This window comes from Heloderma suspectum, chromosome 4 (assembly GCF_057233095.1).
Source record: "Heloderma suspectum isolate Gila_16-S chromosome 4, 16-S_ref, whole genome shotgun sequence".
In the NCBI taxonomy this organism is placed as follows: Eukaryota; Metazoa; Chordata; class Lepidosauria; order Squamata; family Helodermatidae; genus Heloderma; species Heloderma suspectum.
The window spans coordinates 31,577,772-31,595,081 of NC_139461.1; the positions used below are offsets into that span (position 1 = coordinate 31,577,772).

Here is a 17,310-nt window from a genome sequence, read left to right on the forward strand (position 1 = left end):
ACTTACCTTCACCGAATGTCCCTCCCGGTGCCTGGTCCTGCCGCCGCCGCCATTGCAATGAAAGGAAAAGAAAAAAACGCCCCCTGATAGGCTACGTGACGATTCACGTAGCCTATCACGGCTAGATTTGCAAAGTCAGCCGTGATAGGCTACGTGAATCGTCACGTAGGCTATCACGGGTGACTTTAAAAAAAAAAAGAGTGTACGGATAATGGCGGCCCCCATAGGGAGCCACCATTCCCATTCCTTATTTGGTCGCTGTAGTCTACGTAAAGATTTACGTAGACTACGGCGAAAATAAGGGCAACGCTATTTGCGTTGCCCTTATTTTCGCCGTAGTCTACGTAAACATTTACGTAGACTACAGCGACTAAATAAGGAACGCGAATGGCGGCTGCCTATGGGGGCCGCCATTCGCGTACGCGCTTTTTTTTCTTTTTAAGTCACCCGTGATAGGCTACGTAACGATTTATGTAGCCTATCACGGCTCACTTTGGAAATCTAGCCGTGATAGGCTACGTTAATCGTTACGTAGCCTATCATGTTTTTTTTTTTCAACTTTATTTGTAATGGCGGTGGCAGCTGGTCAGAAGACCGGCTGCCGCCCCCGCCGAACCGCCGCTGAACCGCCGCCGGGACCCGCCGCCGAGAGGGACATTCGCCAGAGGTAAGTCCCATCCGCGGGGGGGCGGAGAATTTCACCGCCAATTTCGGGAGCCGAATGCGTTGGCATTCGGCCTCCCCGAGATTCGTGGAGAAATTCCCCGCCATCTCTAATTTGCGTTCCCCTTCTTTTCACCGTAGTCTACGTAAATGTTTACGTAGACTAAACATGCCAAAATAAGGAACGCAAATGGTGGCGCCCATGGGCACCGCTATTTGCGTATGCGCGTTTTTTTTTCTTCTTTTTACTCAGCCTTGATAGGCTACGTAAACATTTACGTAGCCTATCACGGTATTTTTTTTAAATCTAGCCATGATAGGCTACATAAATCTTTACGTAGCCTATCTCATTTTTGGGTTTTTTTTTTACTGGAAATGGCAGCGGCAGCAGCTGGTCGGAAGACCGGCCTCTGCAGCCGCCACCGCCAAACCACCGCCACCAGGAGGATTCGCCCAAGGTAAGGCCTGTCCCAGGGGTGGGCGTGGGGCAGACCGTTTCGCCACCAATTTCAGGGGGCCAAATGTGCTGGCATTTGGCCTCCCTGAGATTCGTGGCAAAATTCTCTGACATCCCTACTCCCAAGGCATCCCTATCTTCAAGTAAGCTAATTAGGGCCAGGACAGTTGAGTTAAGTACTAGAATCTGAACTGTTGAAAGACTGGCTGTTCTGCATAATAATGCCTATTGATTTGGAGATTGAGTCTTTGTCTGGTGAGTACACACTGCAAAGGCTCTAACACTAGGGATGTCAGAGAATTCCGCGATGGATCTTGTTGAGGCCGAATGCCAGTGCATTCGGCCCCCCGAAATCCATCACGGACCAAAGTCCCCGCCCCCCCAACCCACAAAAGACATGTGAAATGGAGCTCTTACCTGCTCCTATCTGTGCTGTTTTGTGAATGGAGGCCGTCCTGCAGCCGCCATTCGCTTCCTCCTCTTCAAGCCATGATAGGCTACATAAATACTTACGTAGCCTATCACGGCCAATGCAGGGACGCCATTTGCGTCCCTACGGAGGCCATGATAGGCTACATAAGTATTTACATAGCCTATCGCGGCAGGGGGGAGGAAACCCCAGCGTACACACATGGCGGCGGCTACCGCCATTTGCATACGCTGGGTTTTTTCCCCCTGCCGTGATAGGCTACATAAATATTTACATAGCCTATCACAGCTCAATACAGGGACGCAAATGGCGGCAGCTATGACAGCCGCCATTTGCATCCCTGCAGGGCTGCCCAATGGCCGGATGTCCAGCTGTGGGCGGCCGGAGCCAGCTGGCAGCTCCGTGGCTTGGCCGCAGAGCAGAGCCGGCCGGGTAGGATTCTGGGGGGAGCTACGGAGCGCCTCCCCCCCATCAAGGATTCCGGGGGGAGGGACGGAGCGCCTCCCCCCCACTGCGGATGCCCCTCAGTGGAGCAAGGTAAGGGATTCGCACATCCCTATCTAACACAAATTTATGTTTACAAACTTCACATTAAAAAATGCACACTTTTAAACATGCACAACTTAAAATGCACACTTTTAAATATTCACATTTTCACACTTTAATGGGGGAAATGTGTAGTTTAAAAATGCACACTTTTAAGAATGCACACTTTAAATTATGCATTTTTAAAGTTGTGCATTTATTAATTTTTGCACTATGGTCAGTGGTTGGAAAATGTGCACTTTTCCCAGTTGCACAAACTGAGCCAAACTGAGCTTTGAAGTAAAGTTGGGAGAATTTTAGCAAGGTTGAGCGTCCCTTTTTCCCCATCCCTGCCTTCCTGCTTGTGGCTTATATTTACAAACAAAAAATAATTTTAATGGAAGCATTATTTGTCCTTGTCTTCTTTGTTCCATTTCACCTGTGATGTTGCATGAATGGCCCCTTTATGGCTGACATCTGTGTAAATTATTATTTACAAAAATGTATGAGCTGCCTTTGTTATGCAAAATGGCGGCTTGGCGAGACAGCAGCTGGCTGCTTGCTGGGCACGTGCAGAGTGCCTGGTGGCTTGCTGTACGACCAGTGGGGGTACAGCAAGCAGTGCACGGCGCGAGATGGGGTGAGTTTGCCCACCCCTGTTCCACACACACGTGCCTTTGCTGATCCAGCTGTATCAGACTCACAGGGATTTCACCAACCGAAGGGTCTCCAAAATGACGAGTATAAAGGAAGACACTGATATTAACTTTTGCATAGCAATAGATGGTATATTTCTCCATTCCTTCTTGCCATTATGCTTATTGATTCCACAATCTGCAGAATGTCACTGTCTGTGGAATGTATTATTTGGGAGGAGGAGGAGGAGGTATTTCTTGAATACAGATGCCATATTTTGCTACTGCATAAATTTATCAAGTGTATAAGTGCTGGTTAAATCCTTTAACATAGCATCAAAACCAGGATAGGCAGTGTGTGCGTGCGTGCGTGTGTGCGTGCGTCTGTGCATGCGTGTGCGTAAATATACATAATACATACACACACATACATACGCACACTTAACATTCTGAGTAACTTCTTCATTTTTTTAAAAAAAATCTAAAATATAAAGTAGGCTTATTCAAAATCTTTACACTGTATTTTTTGTCCCAAATAGTCATTTAATATATTTTCATTTGTTTTCAGTCTTTTAAAGCAGGGAGTGTAAGGTGCAATGCTGGGTTTTCTATCCCCCAAGGCTATCTTGAACTATGGAATCATATTGTATAACCATTCAGATCTATCATGTTTGTAATTGTATCCGCTTTTATTACAACTTATCTCTTCTCTGATGCTTGATGTACTAGGAAACCTCTTTATGCTTTATGTGTTTGCTTCCAGTGCCCTGTGGAGGAATTTTAACTAAGCGCAAAGGGACCATTTTGTCACCTGGCTACCCTGAGCCTTATGACAACAATCTGAATTGTGTATGGAAGATCACGGTGCCAGAAGGAGCTGGAATTCAAGTAAGAAGACATGTAATTTTCTTCTTTTATCTCCATAGGCTCTCATTCCTCCCCCTCCCAAAAAAAAGCTCAGGGCATGAAAAGATCAAACAAATTGAAAATTGTGCACATAGGTATAGACATAAAATGGCACTGTGAATCACCCATATACGCAAGATTCACGGCACCATTTTGCATATAGCCTGTGGGTACAGTATTACAATTGCAACAGAGGAGAACAGGGCCCAGATAAGTTGCAGGCGGCTCAGTGAGCATGGGAGGGGTTGAGCGGGGACAGAGCTCGGCGGGAGTGGCCTGGAGGAGCGGGCAGTCCACCAGAATCCCGGACTGAGGTGGGAGCCTGTGCCATCCCTAGGATTAGATACATAATTCATTCTGGAAGAATTTACTGAGACACACACTTCTGTTCGGTAATATTCCTTTTAGTATGTTAAAGAGGTATATTACAGTCTGTACAGATCTGAACAACATTTACAATAAAAATATGTGAAAATTTAAATACGTCTGTTTTTCATACACTAACACATTGGGTTGTATGTATTCAATAGGGATGTACGAAAGGGACTTACCTTGTCCCACAGCTTTTTTTGCGGTGGGGGGGAGGCGCGTCGCTTCTCCCCCCGAAGTTCATGCGAGGGGGGGGTGTCTTCCCGCCTCGCCCGGCCGAAATTCAGGCCAGGGAGAAGCGCCCCGTCTCCCTGGCCGCGAACTTCAAAAGAAAAGTAAAAAAAAAAAAAAGCCCCGTGAGAGGCTACGTAACGATTTACGTAGCCTATCATGGCTAGATCTGCAAAGTCAGCCGTGATAGGCTACGTTAATTGTCACATAGCCTATCACGGGTGACTTTAAAAAAAAAAAAGTGCGTACGCAAATGGCAGCCCCCATAGGGAGCCTCCATTCGCGTTCCTTATTTGGTCCCTGTAGTCTACGTAAAGATTTACGTAGACTACGGCGAAAATAAGGGCAACGCTATTATAAAATAAGGGCAACGCAGGGCAACGGGACCAAATAAGGAACGCGAATGGCGGCTCCCTATGGGGGCCGCCATTTGCGTACGCGCTTTTCTTTTTTTCAAAGTCACCCGTGATAGGCTATGTGACGATTAACATAGCCTATCACTGCTGACTTTGCAAATCTAGCCATGATAGGCTACGTTAATCGTTACGTAGCCTATCATAGGGGCGTTTTTGGTTTTTTTTAACTTTTCTTGTAATGGCAGTGGCGGCAGCCGGTCGAAAGACCGGGTGCTGCCCCCGTCCCTGACGAAGACCTGCCGAACCGCCGCCGGGACCCGCCGCCGGGAGCGACATTCGTAAAAGGTAAGTCCCATCCCGGGGGGGGCAGGGGGGGCGGAGAATTTCTCCCCGAACCTTCGGAGGACTGAATGCGTTGGCACTCGGCCCCCCGAATTTTCGAGGAGAAATTCTCCCCCATCCCTAGTATTCAAAGCTTTTCTTTCTCCAATGGAGAAAGTTCTTGCTATTGGAGGAAACCCCCTCCATCCTTTGCATACAACTAGGGATGGCGGAGAATTCCACCGTGGACTCCAGTGAGGCTGAATTCCAGTGAATGGAGCAATCCCCCCCGCCACACTGTGAAGTCTTGGCGGACCGGCTTCTACCTGCGTCCGGTGGGTCCGGAACCAGCCGCTGCTGCCTGCCGTCTGGTCTGCAGCCGCGAATGGCGTCCTGCATAGCGGATGCCATTTGCATAGCCACTTTAGCCGTGATAGGCTATGTAAATATTTATATAGCAAAGATATATGGCAAAAATATATGGCAGAGAGCAGGGACGCAAATGGTGTCCTGTACGCCATTTGCGTCGCTACTTTTTTCATGATAGGCTACATAAATATTTACATAGCCTATTACGGCAAAGCAGGGATGCAAATGGCATCCCCTACGTGGGACGCCATTTGCGGCCGCAGCCCCACAGCGGGCGGAAGTCCTGCTGCCGGCAGCCCCGGCTGGCGGTTCCACGGACTCGCCGCGGAGCGGAGCTGGCTGGGGAGGATTCCGGGGGGGAGGAACAGGTCGCCTCCCCCCCCATCGAGGATTCCGGGGAGAGGAATGGATCACCTCCCCCCCGGCGGACCCCCCATGGACACAGGTAAGTGGGGTTTCATACACCCCTACTAGGGATGTCAGAGAATTCCGCCACGGATCTTGGGGAGGCCGAATGCCAGCACATTTGCCCCCCCGAAATCAGTGGTGGAACGGTCTGCCACCCCCCCCCCGGGATGAGACTTACCTAAGGTGGATCTTCCTGGCGGCGGCGGTGGGGGCAGCCGGTCTTCCGACCGGCTGCCGCCACCGCCATTTCCAGTTAAAAAAAAAAAAAAGACATGATAGGCTATGTAAAGATTTATGTAGCCTATCACGGCTAGGTTTTTAAAAAAACACATGATAGGCTACATAAATGTTTACGTAGCCTATCACGTCTGACTTAAAAAAAAAAACACCATGCGTACGCAAATGGCGGCGGCCACAGCCGCCGACATTTCCGTTCCTTATTTTGGCACATCTTAGTCTACGTAAATCTTGACGTAGACTAAGACGTGCCAAAATATGGGACGCAAATGGCGGCAGCCAAAAACACACACACCTTAAACGGCTTTTCAGTCATCATGACTCCCTAGCCCCTGCACGTATCCTTCTGAAAGTTTTCATGGTTATTGCTTGGAGACACCTCTATGAACTGTGCCATCATCATACAAATTGCCCCAAAAAACCACAAGGGGAGGGAAGGAGAAGTGATTCACTCCTCTCATCAAATGTGAGACCTCCCATTCCACATAAACCACTGCACCTATCCTTCTGGATCTTTGCAGTTTTCTCACTTGACACCACCTCTATGATGCCTATCATTGTCAGAAGAATAGTCCTCAAGTAACATAGGGGGATGATAACCATGTCCTTTTTTCGATACTCTCACAATGTAAAGGCAGCTCTTGCACAAACATCCCTGCACTTATTCATGTAAAACTTGACAGGGTAGGTTCCTTCAGAAGGGGCAAATATAATTGGAAATGTAATCTAATTCAGCCAAGAAATAAAAATGTTATAAGCAATTCCCTTTTTTCTAAAAAAAGGGGAGAGCCAGTGTGGTGTAGTGGCTAGAGTGTTGGACTGGGGCTTGGAAGATTTGGGTTCTAGTCCCGACTCAGCCATGAAGTTCACTGGGTGACTGATTCTCAGCCTAATCTACCTCACAGGGTTGTTGTGAGGATGAAATGGAGAGGAGGAGGATCATGTAATATGGCTTGGTTTCCTTGGAGAAAAAAGGTTGGCTATGTGATTGGTGGTAGGGGGAAAGGGGGTGTGGCCATCTGGGGAAACCTGGGGGGGGGGCAGATTCAGAGCCCAGAATGGGTAGATCTGGCTCCTGAGCCTTAGGTTCCTCACTCCTGACCTAACTCACCCTGTATCCTGTGGTTAACACATAGAAACTGAATATTGGAATAACACAGAGAATTTATGATATGCTCAATAGCACAAACTTGGGGGTAAGGACTTTATCAGACATCATTCAGCACTGTGATGCCAGATTAAGAATTCATTGAGGCCAGTTTGGAGTGCCTATGAGATAACTTGACTAGACTGGCCTCATTTTTGTACAAGTCCAAATCTTATATACATACACATATAGAAAACATATACATATAAGTGCTTACAGAAACGTTGGATTTTTTAAAAAATAAAAATTTCTTTTTAGGAATGTGATTGTTATCTAATGTATAAAAATCCTTTTTTGAAATAAAATTATCAATATGAAATAAATAGCAAAGATACACAGCTGAATTTGAGTTTATAATGGTTAACAGTAGTATGCAGTTTGTTCTAAAGGACAAGCCAGTGGTGTCATTAACTCTTTTGATTGAGACAGAATTATAATGAACTGGTGAGTTCATAATCCCTGGATTATTACGGGCTAACTATTGAGACCCAGTATTGGGGAAAAGACGGGATATAAATAAATATAATAAATAAATAAATAAATAAATAAATAAATAAATAAATAAACAAACTCTATAAAGTACTGTATGTTTTGCAATCGTTCTCCCATATTGTCTTCCACAATAACCTTGTCATAATCCCTTCCCTTAAGGTGGGAAGGTGGCCATGGCTCAGTGGTAAAGCACATACTGTGCATCATGAGAGTCCCAAATTTGATCACTGTTAATTCTGTTTAAAAGGATCTCAGGTAGCAGGGCTAGGAAGGATCACAGCCAGAGAGCTGCTGGCAGTCAAAGTGAATAGTACTGGATCATATGAACCAATCATTTAAGTAAGTATAAAGCAGGTTCATATATAATATTGAGATGGCCAGTTTCCCACATGCACACCCCACCTCCAATGTGCCGTAACGTTTGTGTAGTTGAAACTCTAGGTAATGACATGATCTGAAGAGCTCACAATCACACGCACACATTTTCAGAAAGCGATATTTTTGTTCTCGCTGAGAAATATCTGGTTAAGTAGCTCTCTCTTCCTATTCCAGAGTTCATGCTATAGAAAAAAAAGTATGACTTAGCGAGCTTTATGGGCTTGCCTTTATACCCATTATAAAAACAACTAGAGCAGGGATGAGAGCACTTTCCCCCATTACACATATGCACGCTTGTACAAAAGTACCTTTGCAAAGTCCCCCCCCCCTTTAAAAATAGTAATAAACCAGTGATGTGAATAAACATGGTATCTGTATCCTTTAAAGCCAGTTACGAGGTCACCAGCTGGTTGTTCAGAAAGCGATCTGTTCATCCTTGGTCTGTAAATACAATAATTGCCACACATCAGTCCAAATCTGCATCTACAGCTTTTCAATTTTGGTTATTTCCCCATTTCTTAGGAAGAATGTAGTATTGATCACCTTTCCTCTCTCTTTCTTGGGACAGGAATGCTGTAAATTTTCTTTTGTTCTTTTTATCTCTAAACAACAGCTGTCACCTTCTGAAAATTGGGCAAGTTCCATCATTCCTGGTGGCATTAGAGATTTGATAGCAAAGACGGAATTCTAAAACTTGCCTGCCATTGATGTGCATTTTGGGGGCAGGAGAGCATTTGTGGCAGAAAAGTGGGATGGCTTAACCCTACCCCCATTGCTTTTTCTTTGCAAACTTCCTCCTTTCCAAGTGGGTTCCCAGACATGCTGTCCAGGCCAGTGGGGGAGTGGCCAGGGAAAGAGGTTGCAAAGATTATATATATATATATATATATATATATATATATATATATGTGTTTGTGTGTGTGTGTGTGTGTGTGTATGGGCAAGTTAAGACTGAAGCATACCTTCCTTTCTATTGCTTCTCCCATGCACAAATCCTATGTTTGCTCAACGAATATGTGTTTAGAAATCCCATGTTTTCACCAAGCATCTAATTCCTCCTTCATACAGGGCAATAATTTTTGATGTCTGATCACTTTCATTAGCAAGCATCCTCATACTTCATAGGGTACAGGGTGGTGCCATAGGGAATGGAGTTAAGTCACCATGGTAGCCCCCTGCATCCTTCTCCCGTATCAACCTGCCCATTCACTGACAACCTCCTGGTTGACTCGTTGCCTGCACACTGGTACATCAGATGGCAACCAGGGGGAACACCTTTTCTACTGTGCTACCCCACCTTTGGAATTCACCCCCCCCCTCCGGCAGTGTGACAGGTACCATCCTTGATGGAGTTTCAGCACCTGTTGAAAACACATTGGTTTACTCAGGCATTTGCTATTTTTAATACCCAGCTTAGCAGAGTCCATGTTTCTTTCGATTTTATCTTTGCATTTTATTTTAATTATTTGTTTTAATGAATTTTGAATACAACCCTGTGATTTGATAATGAAGGGTAGTATATAAATATTATAAATACATAAATGCATAAATAGATCTACTTTGGTGGGTTCCAGTTAGCAAAACACACTTTTTGCTACTTGAACCCAATTTTCATTGGCAGTGGCAACATTCAGTTCCTGTGAAAATGATGTCTGTTTAGAATAGGCTTTTTAATACAGTTGTGAATCTGGGGAAACTATAGAATATGGAATTGGTGTGAAGTTTCATTTCAAAATAGTTTGCAACAGAGAACCATATATATATATATATAATTAAAAAGCTTGATTTTTTTTCCTACAATAGCTTTTAAATATATGCCTATATACCACATTGTTATAGACGGCTCATTGACTTTTGTCAATGGCAGTCATAGTTATTTACAACTACTTCTCTACTTGCAGATACAGAAAGTGAAAAAAGTCAGTTGTAATTACAAGATTACACATACAAGATGGGACATACAGAAAGAGATGGGTGAAATCCAGTACTCAATTAAAACATGCTTAAATTCCAGTGATATCTCTAATCTAATATGCACTCTTTTCTAGGGGCTTAATGCCAAGCAGAGGAACTACTTATTCTCTTGTTATTGTTATTTTCTTCTTCTTCTTCACAGGTACAAGTTATAAGTTTTGCAACAGAGCATAACTGGGACTCTTTGGATTTTTATGATGGTGCTGATAATAATGCTCCAAGGCTTGGAAGCTATTCAGGTGAATGGAAAGAATGGCTAAATTTCTCTACTCGATTTTATGATAAACAATCAAGCTGTGCCATTTCTGAAGATGCCAGCTATAAAGTATCTTGAATCGCATTCATGTAATACATGAAGGTGTTGAAATACATCATCTTTCAGAACAAGTTAGAGACTAAAACTGCATGTCAGAGTCATGGTGGTTTCATTATCTAATACTACCATAAATTGGTGTCTGCACTGAAACAGATTTTATTACCATCTGCAACTACATATCCCGTATATTATAAGAGACTGATGTGGCATATCTCATATATATCCTGTATACTGTGAGTGCAGGGTAGTGTGAATTATATTTACAGTATATGTCAACTAAGGCGTATCTTATTTACCAATACTAGACTTTAAAAAGCAATTGGGTCTTCAGGTTTTTGTACTATATAACCGGGGTGAAAGTTGAATGCTAATAATATAATTTCCCAAAGTGTCTAAGGAAGAACCTTCTGAGTGCAAAAATGCACTGACAGTCACAGTCACCAATATGTCAACTTCTCCCTTGACCTGTCACTCCTAGGGATGTTGGAGGAGTCGGGGTGTGTGTGGACTCCAGTGGATTCCCCCCCACCCCCGCTCAGCCTCATGGATCCCGTTTGCCAAGCCACTGCACTGACTCTGGTCTGCGAGTGCCTGGCAGCCATCTGACCCCTCAGAGAGCTGCCATTTTGCGAGAAAATTTTATTTATTTTATTTCATTTCATTTCTATACCGCCCAATAGCCGAAGCTCTCTGGGTGATTCACAAAAATTAAAACCAAACAACACACAATAAAACAATTTAAAATATATAGAACATTAAAACCACAATGGTGCCTCAGTGTTTCTGTAAATGTAATGTTGTGCAAATGGCCCCTTTACAGCCACCCTGTACACAACATTACATTTAGGGAAAAGTGTGAGCTGCCATTTTTTCACAAAATGATGGCTCTCTGAGAGTCAGGTGACCGCTGGGCACCTGCGGACTGTGCAGTGGCTCATCCAGGGAGTTGAACAGGGCTGGCCGGCTGGCAATGACTTGGTGAGCGCCTGGTGGTGCGGACGGAGGTGAGCCCGTCCACCCCTACTCAACATTGCTCAGCCCATTGTCCCTTCCATTGAATTCCAAATTGCCCCGGGAACCGTGCCTCTGCCAAAGAGGCGTAACAGCCCATATGTGACTAGGATAGCTGTGTTGCTAAAAGGACAAGAAGTTCCCCTGGCTGCTCTGTGCTAAAAGTTGGGCTGATGATGATAGATTTTAGCACAGGTCCATTGACACCAATTATGCATCCACACTGGATATGGAAAGTTAGTATTCGTTCCTTTGAATACTGTTCCTTCCATCACTGAAAGAACTGGGCTATGTTGTCTACCTTTTATATATCACTGAGAATCACCTGGTAGCTACAGTGTTCTACTTGGAATGCTGAGATGCCCACCTTGATGACTTTTAAGCAAATAAGGTGGTATATCAGTGTGAATAAATAAATAAATAAATCATTTGCTACTATGGGTGTTGTTGTTTTTTTGCCACTGTAACAAAAATTCAGAACTGAGAATGTGTGGCACAGTACTATTACCTTGTACTGGTAACTTGTCACTCTGCTAAGTGGAAAATGTTAAAATGATACTTTTTAATGCGAAATTTCATTTGTACCAGTGATACAGGGGGCAGTGATTACACATAGTCTGAAATGGGTTAAAATGGCCATATGTTTAATTGGTTCCACCTCACAGGGTTTGGCATAGCAGAGGGCAAGGATCCAGTTGTCAGGCACCCTGACTGCTGGCCCTATTTCTCAACCCAGTCCATGCACTAGGGTAACACTGAGGATGACAGGAATTTTGGGACCACCATGACATGAACTGATGATGTGGGCCCTCCAGGTATGCAAGACCCCAGGCTGAGCAAGGGCCTTGAAGCACTACCCCAAGATCCCTTATGAGGGTCACCCTATGAGTAGCAGGAGAGCTCCAACCCTGCTTATCCCTGAAATGGAAACAGGCCAATGCCTCCAGCAGCTCAGTGAACAAGTAGTGATGGAGGTAAAAAAAGTAGTTAAATGACAAACCAACAAAAATGTATGTGACTAAGGCCAAAATGCTGCAATGACTAGACCAAACAAGTGTGCAGGAAGTATTCCTTCCAGCCTTGTCAACTGGCATCTAGTCTCTGCCCATAGTGATGAAAAAAACACTGAACATAGTGCATGCAGGGAAATTGGTGATGGCAATGAAGCCACTTGGCGATGCCAAATTTAATTCCTAAAAACAGACCAAAGAGAGAACTCTCCCTCCCAGGTCAACACCCCCAGGTTCCACCCCTGGGAGTTAACCAGTGCTCCCAGCCCATAGCATGGCCATGTGGCAACTAGGGATGGATGGACTCACTGGGGTAGCCACCACTGATGCTCGCCCATGTGAGTCAGGCTGCACAAGTCCCTGGAGGGTTCGGAGAACTGTCTGGGAGTGTACCACAGCTGCCTGCTCCCCCATGCAAGCTGCCATCTTTTATGCAAGATGATGGGGCTCTATATTTTCATATATTTACTGTTGCTCACAGTGGTGAACGTAAAGGCCCATTTCCACAACATTAGAGGCCTCTAATGTTGTGGAAATGGTCCTTTACAGCTGCCATTGTGTGCAACAGTAAATAAACGAAAATATAGAGCCCCATCTTGCATAAAAGATGGCAGCTTGAAAGGCCAGGCAGCTGCCAGGCATGAGCAGATGGGTCTGGTAAGTCCCAGCCACTCATGCGGCTCAGCAGGCAGGAGCAGCAGCTTGTTGAGTTGGATTGGGGGGGGCGAGTGGGGGGGGGAGTCTGCCAGACTCCTGGACGCAGTTGGGCACCTGTGCCATCCGTAGCCACTGAGGTCAGCTGGCTGCACTGCAGGACAAGGACCCTGACAGCACCCCCGCTCGCACCCTGGTGGGGGCACTGGTAAGTAGGGATGAAGTGCATGATCATAGAAGTCCCATAATGAGAATAAATCAACAAAACTTAGATTATTTGTAGTACTGATATCATAATTTGCAATCTTTATTTCCCCCAGGAACTACTATACCTCCACTCCTCAACAGTACATCTAACAACTTGTACCTAAACTTTCAATCAGATATTAGTGTGTCAGCTGCTGGATTTCATTTGGAGTACACAGGTAATGTACTTGTAATATATCTTACAACTTTATGCTCTAGAATGGCTCTTGAGACATATAGGATTTCTAGTAGACAGAGTGAGCATAACTGTATTAGGAGTCAAGTACCTTTCTAATTATTATTTCTGTCTTACTCTAAGCTCTTCTTATCTTCTGTAAATCATGTAATTCAACCTGTAAAATAGGAGTGGTGCCCTTCAAAGGTAATCATGTCAATACAAAGATTATTTCCCCAATAAAATATTCCAAATTTGTTTGTTTTCAAATTCTCCTATACCAGATTGTAGCCATGTGATGGTGTTAATGATCAACAAGAGGAATGTGGAACAAAACATTGCAGTGTATCTTCCTTCGAAAAGGAGAGTTCCTATTCAGTGTCCTAGCCAGCCATTCTCTCTGAACAGCCAGCCATTCACTCTTCCGCTCAATGTTCTGTTTTTTATTTCTTTCCTTACTGACACTCTGCTTTCTGTTAGTACTGAGCATGATCAGTCCTCTTTCAGAATTTTTTGGTGGAGGGGGCGGTCTGGGGTAGCGTTCTTAGGGCTGTTTAAATTTCAGGCTTCTGCAAACTTTGGGGTTTCTCTGAGCACACTAAAACGTCCCTCTTGCTTCTTGGTGGTCCTGTTTTGGCTACAGTCCTGTTGGCATTCAGCACCTGAGCTGAGTTCACTATTAGATGTTGTGATGTAGGGTTGAAGCTAGGGATTTTGGAGACATCTGCAACAGAATCAAATGAGTTCAGATTTCTATTAATCCAACCTGTGGATTCCACAGCAGACCAGCTTTTCCCAAGTTGCATGGATTCTGCAGACTTGCAGACCCCCCCTTTTTTTTTTTACTTTCCAGAATTTTACACAGACTTAGTCATAGAAAAATACATTAAAAAATAGTTTAAAAAACCCTCTGAAAACGTGTATTTCCCCCATGGGCTAACGCCTGAAAATGTGCATCGGGGGGGAGGGGATTTGCACATATTTTCAAGTGCAATTTTTTGCAAATGCAGATATGTACAAATTTGGGAAATTCGGGGAACCCCCCCCACACACGATTCCATTAAGTAGATGATGGAATGAAAGGCACCTGACAATCTGCAAAACACAGATGGAATGGATTTTACAAAATCCATACATCCCTAGTTGAGACACGTGCGGTAATCATGTTGGAAATTAGAGGAAGGAAATGGTTGGAAGGCATGTGTCATTATCCTTTGTAGCTGGTTGAAAGGCATCCCATTATTATAAGCAAGGCTAGAGCTATAAACTGGGATGCTGAGAACAACATATCTGATCATATTTTTGAACATCCCAGAACTCTTTGTTTATGATCTGTTCCATTCTTGCCCATTTTGTGATGTGACCAGTAAGTGTTAATTTTAGGATGTTATCACAGTAGTTGTGATAGAGATGTGTATTTGTAAGCATTTCATCTACTGTCATATAAATTCTTCCACCTTGCATTTTACTGTCTTGCTGTCTTGTTTTCATAGATAGTCAGGTAATCGGTTGTTTGAAAACTAGTGGGAGAGAAAGGAATGCTGAGATATCAGGGAGTTGTCATCACTGTATATTCATCTCAGTATTTGATCCAGTCATTTCACATGAAATATATCTTGTAGGTGAATTGCTGTTATTGAGCACTCACTCATGTATTATTTCAGACAGCTGAACACCTTAAAATGGTAGTAAGCAGAATGGTCTCAATTTTGAACCTCTGCACATGACATCTCTTTGTCAAACTGTATACACGATGGTTTATACAGTTTGACAACAATATGGTGGAAGGGGGAGGGATTATATTTCAATGATAGAGCAAATGTGTTGGGTGTAGAAGGGCTCATGTTCAATCCCTGGCATCTCCAGTTAAAAGGACCAGATAGCCAAGGGGAAAGACCTTTTCCGAGACCCTAGAGAGCCACATGGGAGAGTATAGACCAGGGATGGGGAGCCTTTCTTCCTTAATCCCACAGGTCATATTCCAGAGTAAATTTCTTGGGGACCAGAATCAGTGTTAGCTGGGACTAAGACCAAAAGTAGGTGGGGACAGATCTGGCAATGAGCCACCCATTTTCTTTTCTGTCAACCTCTCTTTCTCTCTCTCTCTCTCTCCTCTCCTCTTCTCTTCTCTCTCTCTCTCTCTCTCTTTCCTTTTCTCCCTTTCTCCCCTTCTCTGTCTTCCTGTATCTCTTTTTCTTGCCTTCTCTTCTTCTCCCATTCTCCCTCTGCTGAAAATCATTTACCTACTGCCCCCTAAGAAAATTAGGCTTAGGGGGAAAAAACTAACATTCACGCAAATGAGACCTTTTATCTTTGCCTAACTGCTGCACAGAGGATGATTTTTCAGGGAGCCCACACTTGCCATCTCCTCAAACCCCCCCCCCATATGATGCAATTACATTCACAAAAAAGATTCAATTTGGTGCACAAATGGGAGCTTTTATTCCAAGTCTACTTGCTGACTGCTGTGTGTGTGCTTGTGTGTTTAGAGGGATGGCAGCTGGGGGGGGATATGTTAGACTTCCTCTTGCTGTGCACTGTGACTCCCTGAAAATCCCTTCCTCTGTGTGTGGCAATTAGACTGGGGAAAAAGGTCCCATTCATGCAATTAAGCTTACACATGAAAAAGGTCCCATTTGCATGAATGGGACCTTGTGTGTGTAAGCCTAATTGCCACACAGGGGGTGGGGGGCAAGGGGGGAGGCTGAGGGGCACTACATCCTTCCACAGGATGGAGGTCCTCCACCCTTTGTTTAGACAATACTGGGCTCAGTGGACAAATAGTCTGGCAGTGTCCTATCTTTATGGAAGAGTGGTCATTGAGAGAAGAGAGGAAAGAGAGAGGCAGACAGGTGAGGCATGGAACCTAAACAGGAAATGAAGAGTAGAGTATGGCTGTTGTTGAGAGACGTTCAGCTGGTGATCCTGTGAGCAGGTGTATGCTGATGGTTTGTATAGTTGTCCCAGGCCAGGAGGCTCAAATGTAAACCAAAATATTATAACAGCCTTCCCCAACCTGGTGCCTTCCAGATGTTTTGGACTTCAACTCGCATCAGCCTCAGTGAGCATGGCCAATGGCTAATAATGCTGGGAGTTGTAGTCCAAAGCATCTGGAGGACAGGTTGGGGAAGGCTTTGTTACAGGGTCTAGTGCTCTATGCAGTTACACACTTGTCATAAAAACCATAGATCCTGTCCAACGCAACTTGTAACTGGATTTTTGTAAAACCAGTTCTTCTATGAGAGGACAATAATTGTAATGATAAATAAAGTCACCAGAATTAATAGACAGTTAAGAATGCCAGGCTTAGTGATCTTTGAAAATACAGTCAGGGCCAGAAATATTGGAACAAGGATAACTGTTTTGGCAGTTGGCCTCTGTACACCACCACATTGAAGTTGAAAGGAAACACACCCAGATGGGAGCAAAGTCAGGACTTTCAGCTGTAATTCAAGGGGTTTGACAGAAGTGGGGCACTAACCATCCAGGAAGGACAGCCAGTGGCATACACATACACCCATCGTTGGTGGCTCATAAGTAATGGAACGAATGGCTGACAAGCAGCTACATGGCCAGGTGTGGCCTGTTTGCTGGGTACCCCATGACCAGTCAAGCAGATAAAAGGCCTGGAGGGGGTTCTGAGTGTTACATTTGCATTTGGTAGCTGTTCACTGGAACTCCCAACATGAGGTCCAAAGAGGTGTCCATGCGAGTGAAGGAGGCCATCATTAGGCTGAGGAAACAAAGTAAACCCATCAGAGAGATAGCAAAAACATTGGGAGTGGCCAATACAACAGTTTGGAACACCCTGAAAAAGAAGGAATTAACTGGGAAGCTCAGCAACAGCAGAAGGCCTGGAAGACCACGGAAGACAACTAAAGTGGATGACCACAGAATTCTGCTCATGGTGAAGAGGAACCCTTTCACAACATCTAGCCAGGTCAAGAATGCTCTTGCAGAGGTAGACATGTCAATGTCAACATCTACAATCAAGAGACGG

The 17,310-nt window shown here is 44.5% G+C and overlaps 1 protein-coding gene across 1 annotated transcript in view; it reads left to right on the plus strand.

The window, feature by feature from the left end:
• Positions 1–17,310, plus strand: part of CSMD3 (CUB and Sushi multiple domains 3) — an 819,154-nt gene that overhangs the window by 605,880 nt on the left and 195,964 nt on the right. The window contains exons 34-36 of the mRNA XM_084851442.1: positions 3,474–3,598; positions 10,041–10,137; positions 13,210–13,314. Coding sequence (XP_084707568.1) covers positions 3,474–3,598; positions 10,041–10,137; positions 13,210–13,314 — 327 coding nt within the window. The remainder of the gene's footprint in view (positions 1–3,473; positions 3,599–10,040; positions 10,138–13,209; positions 13,315–17,310) is intronic.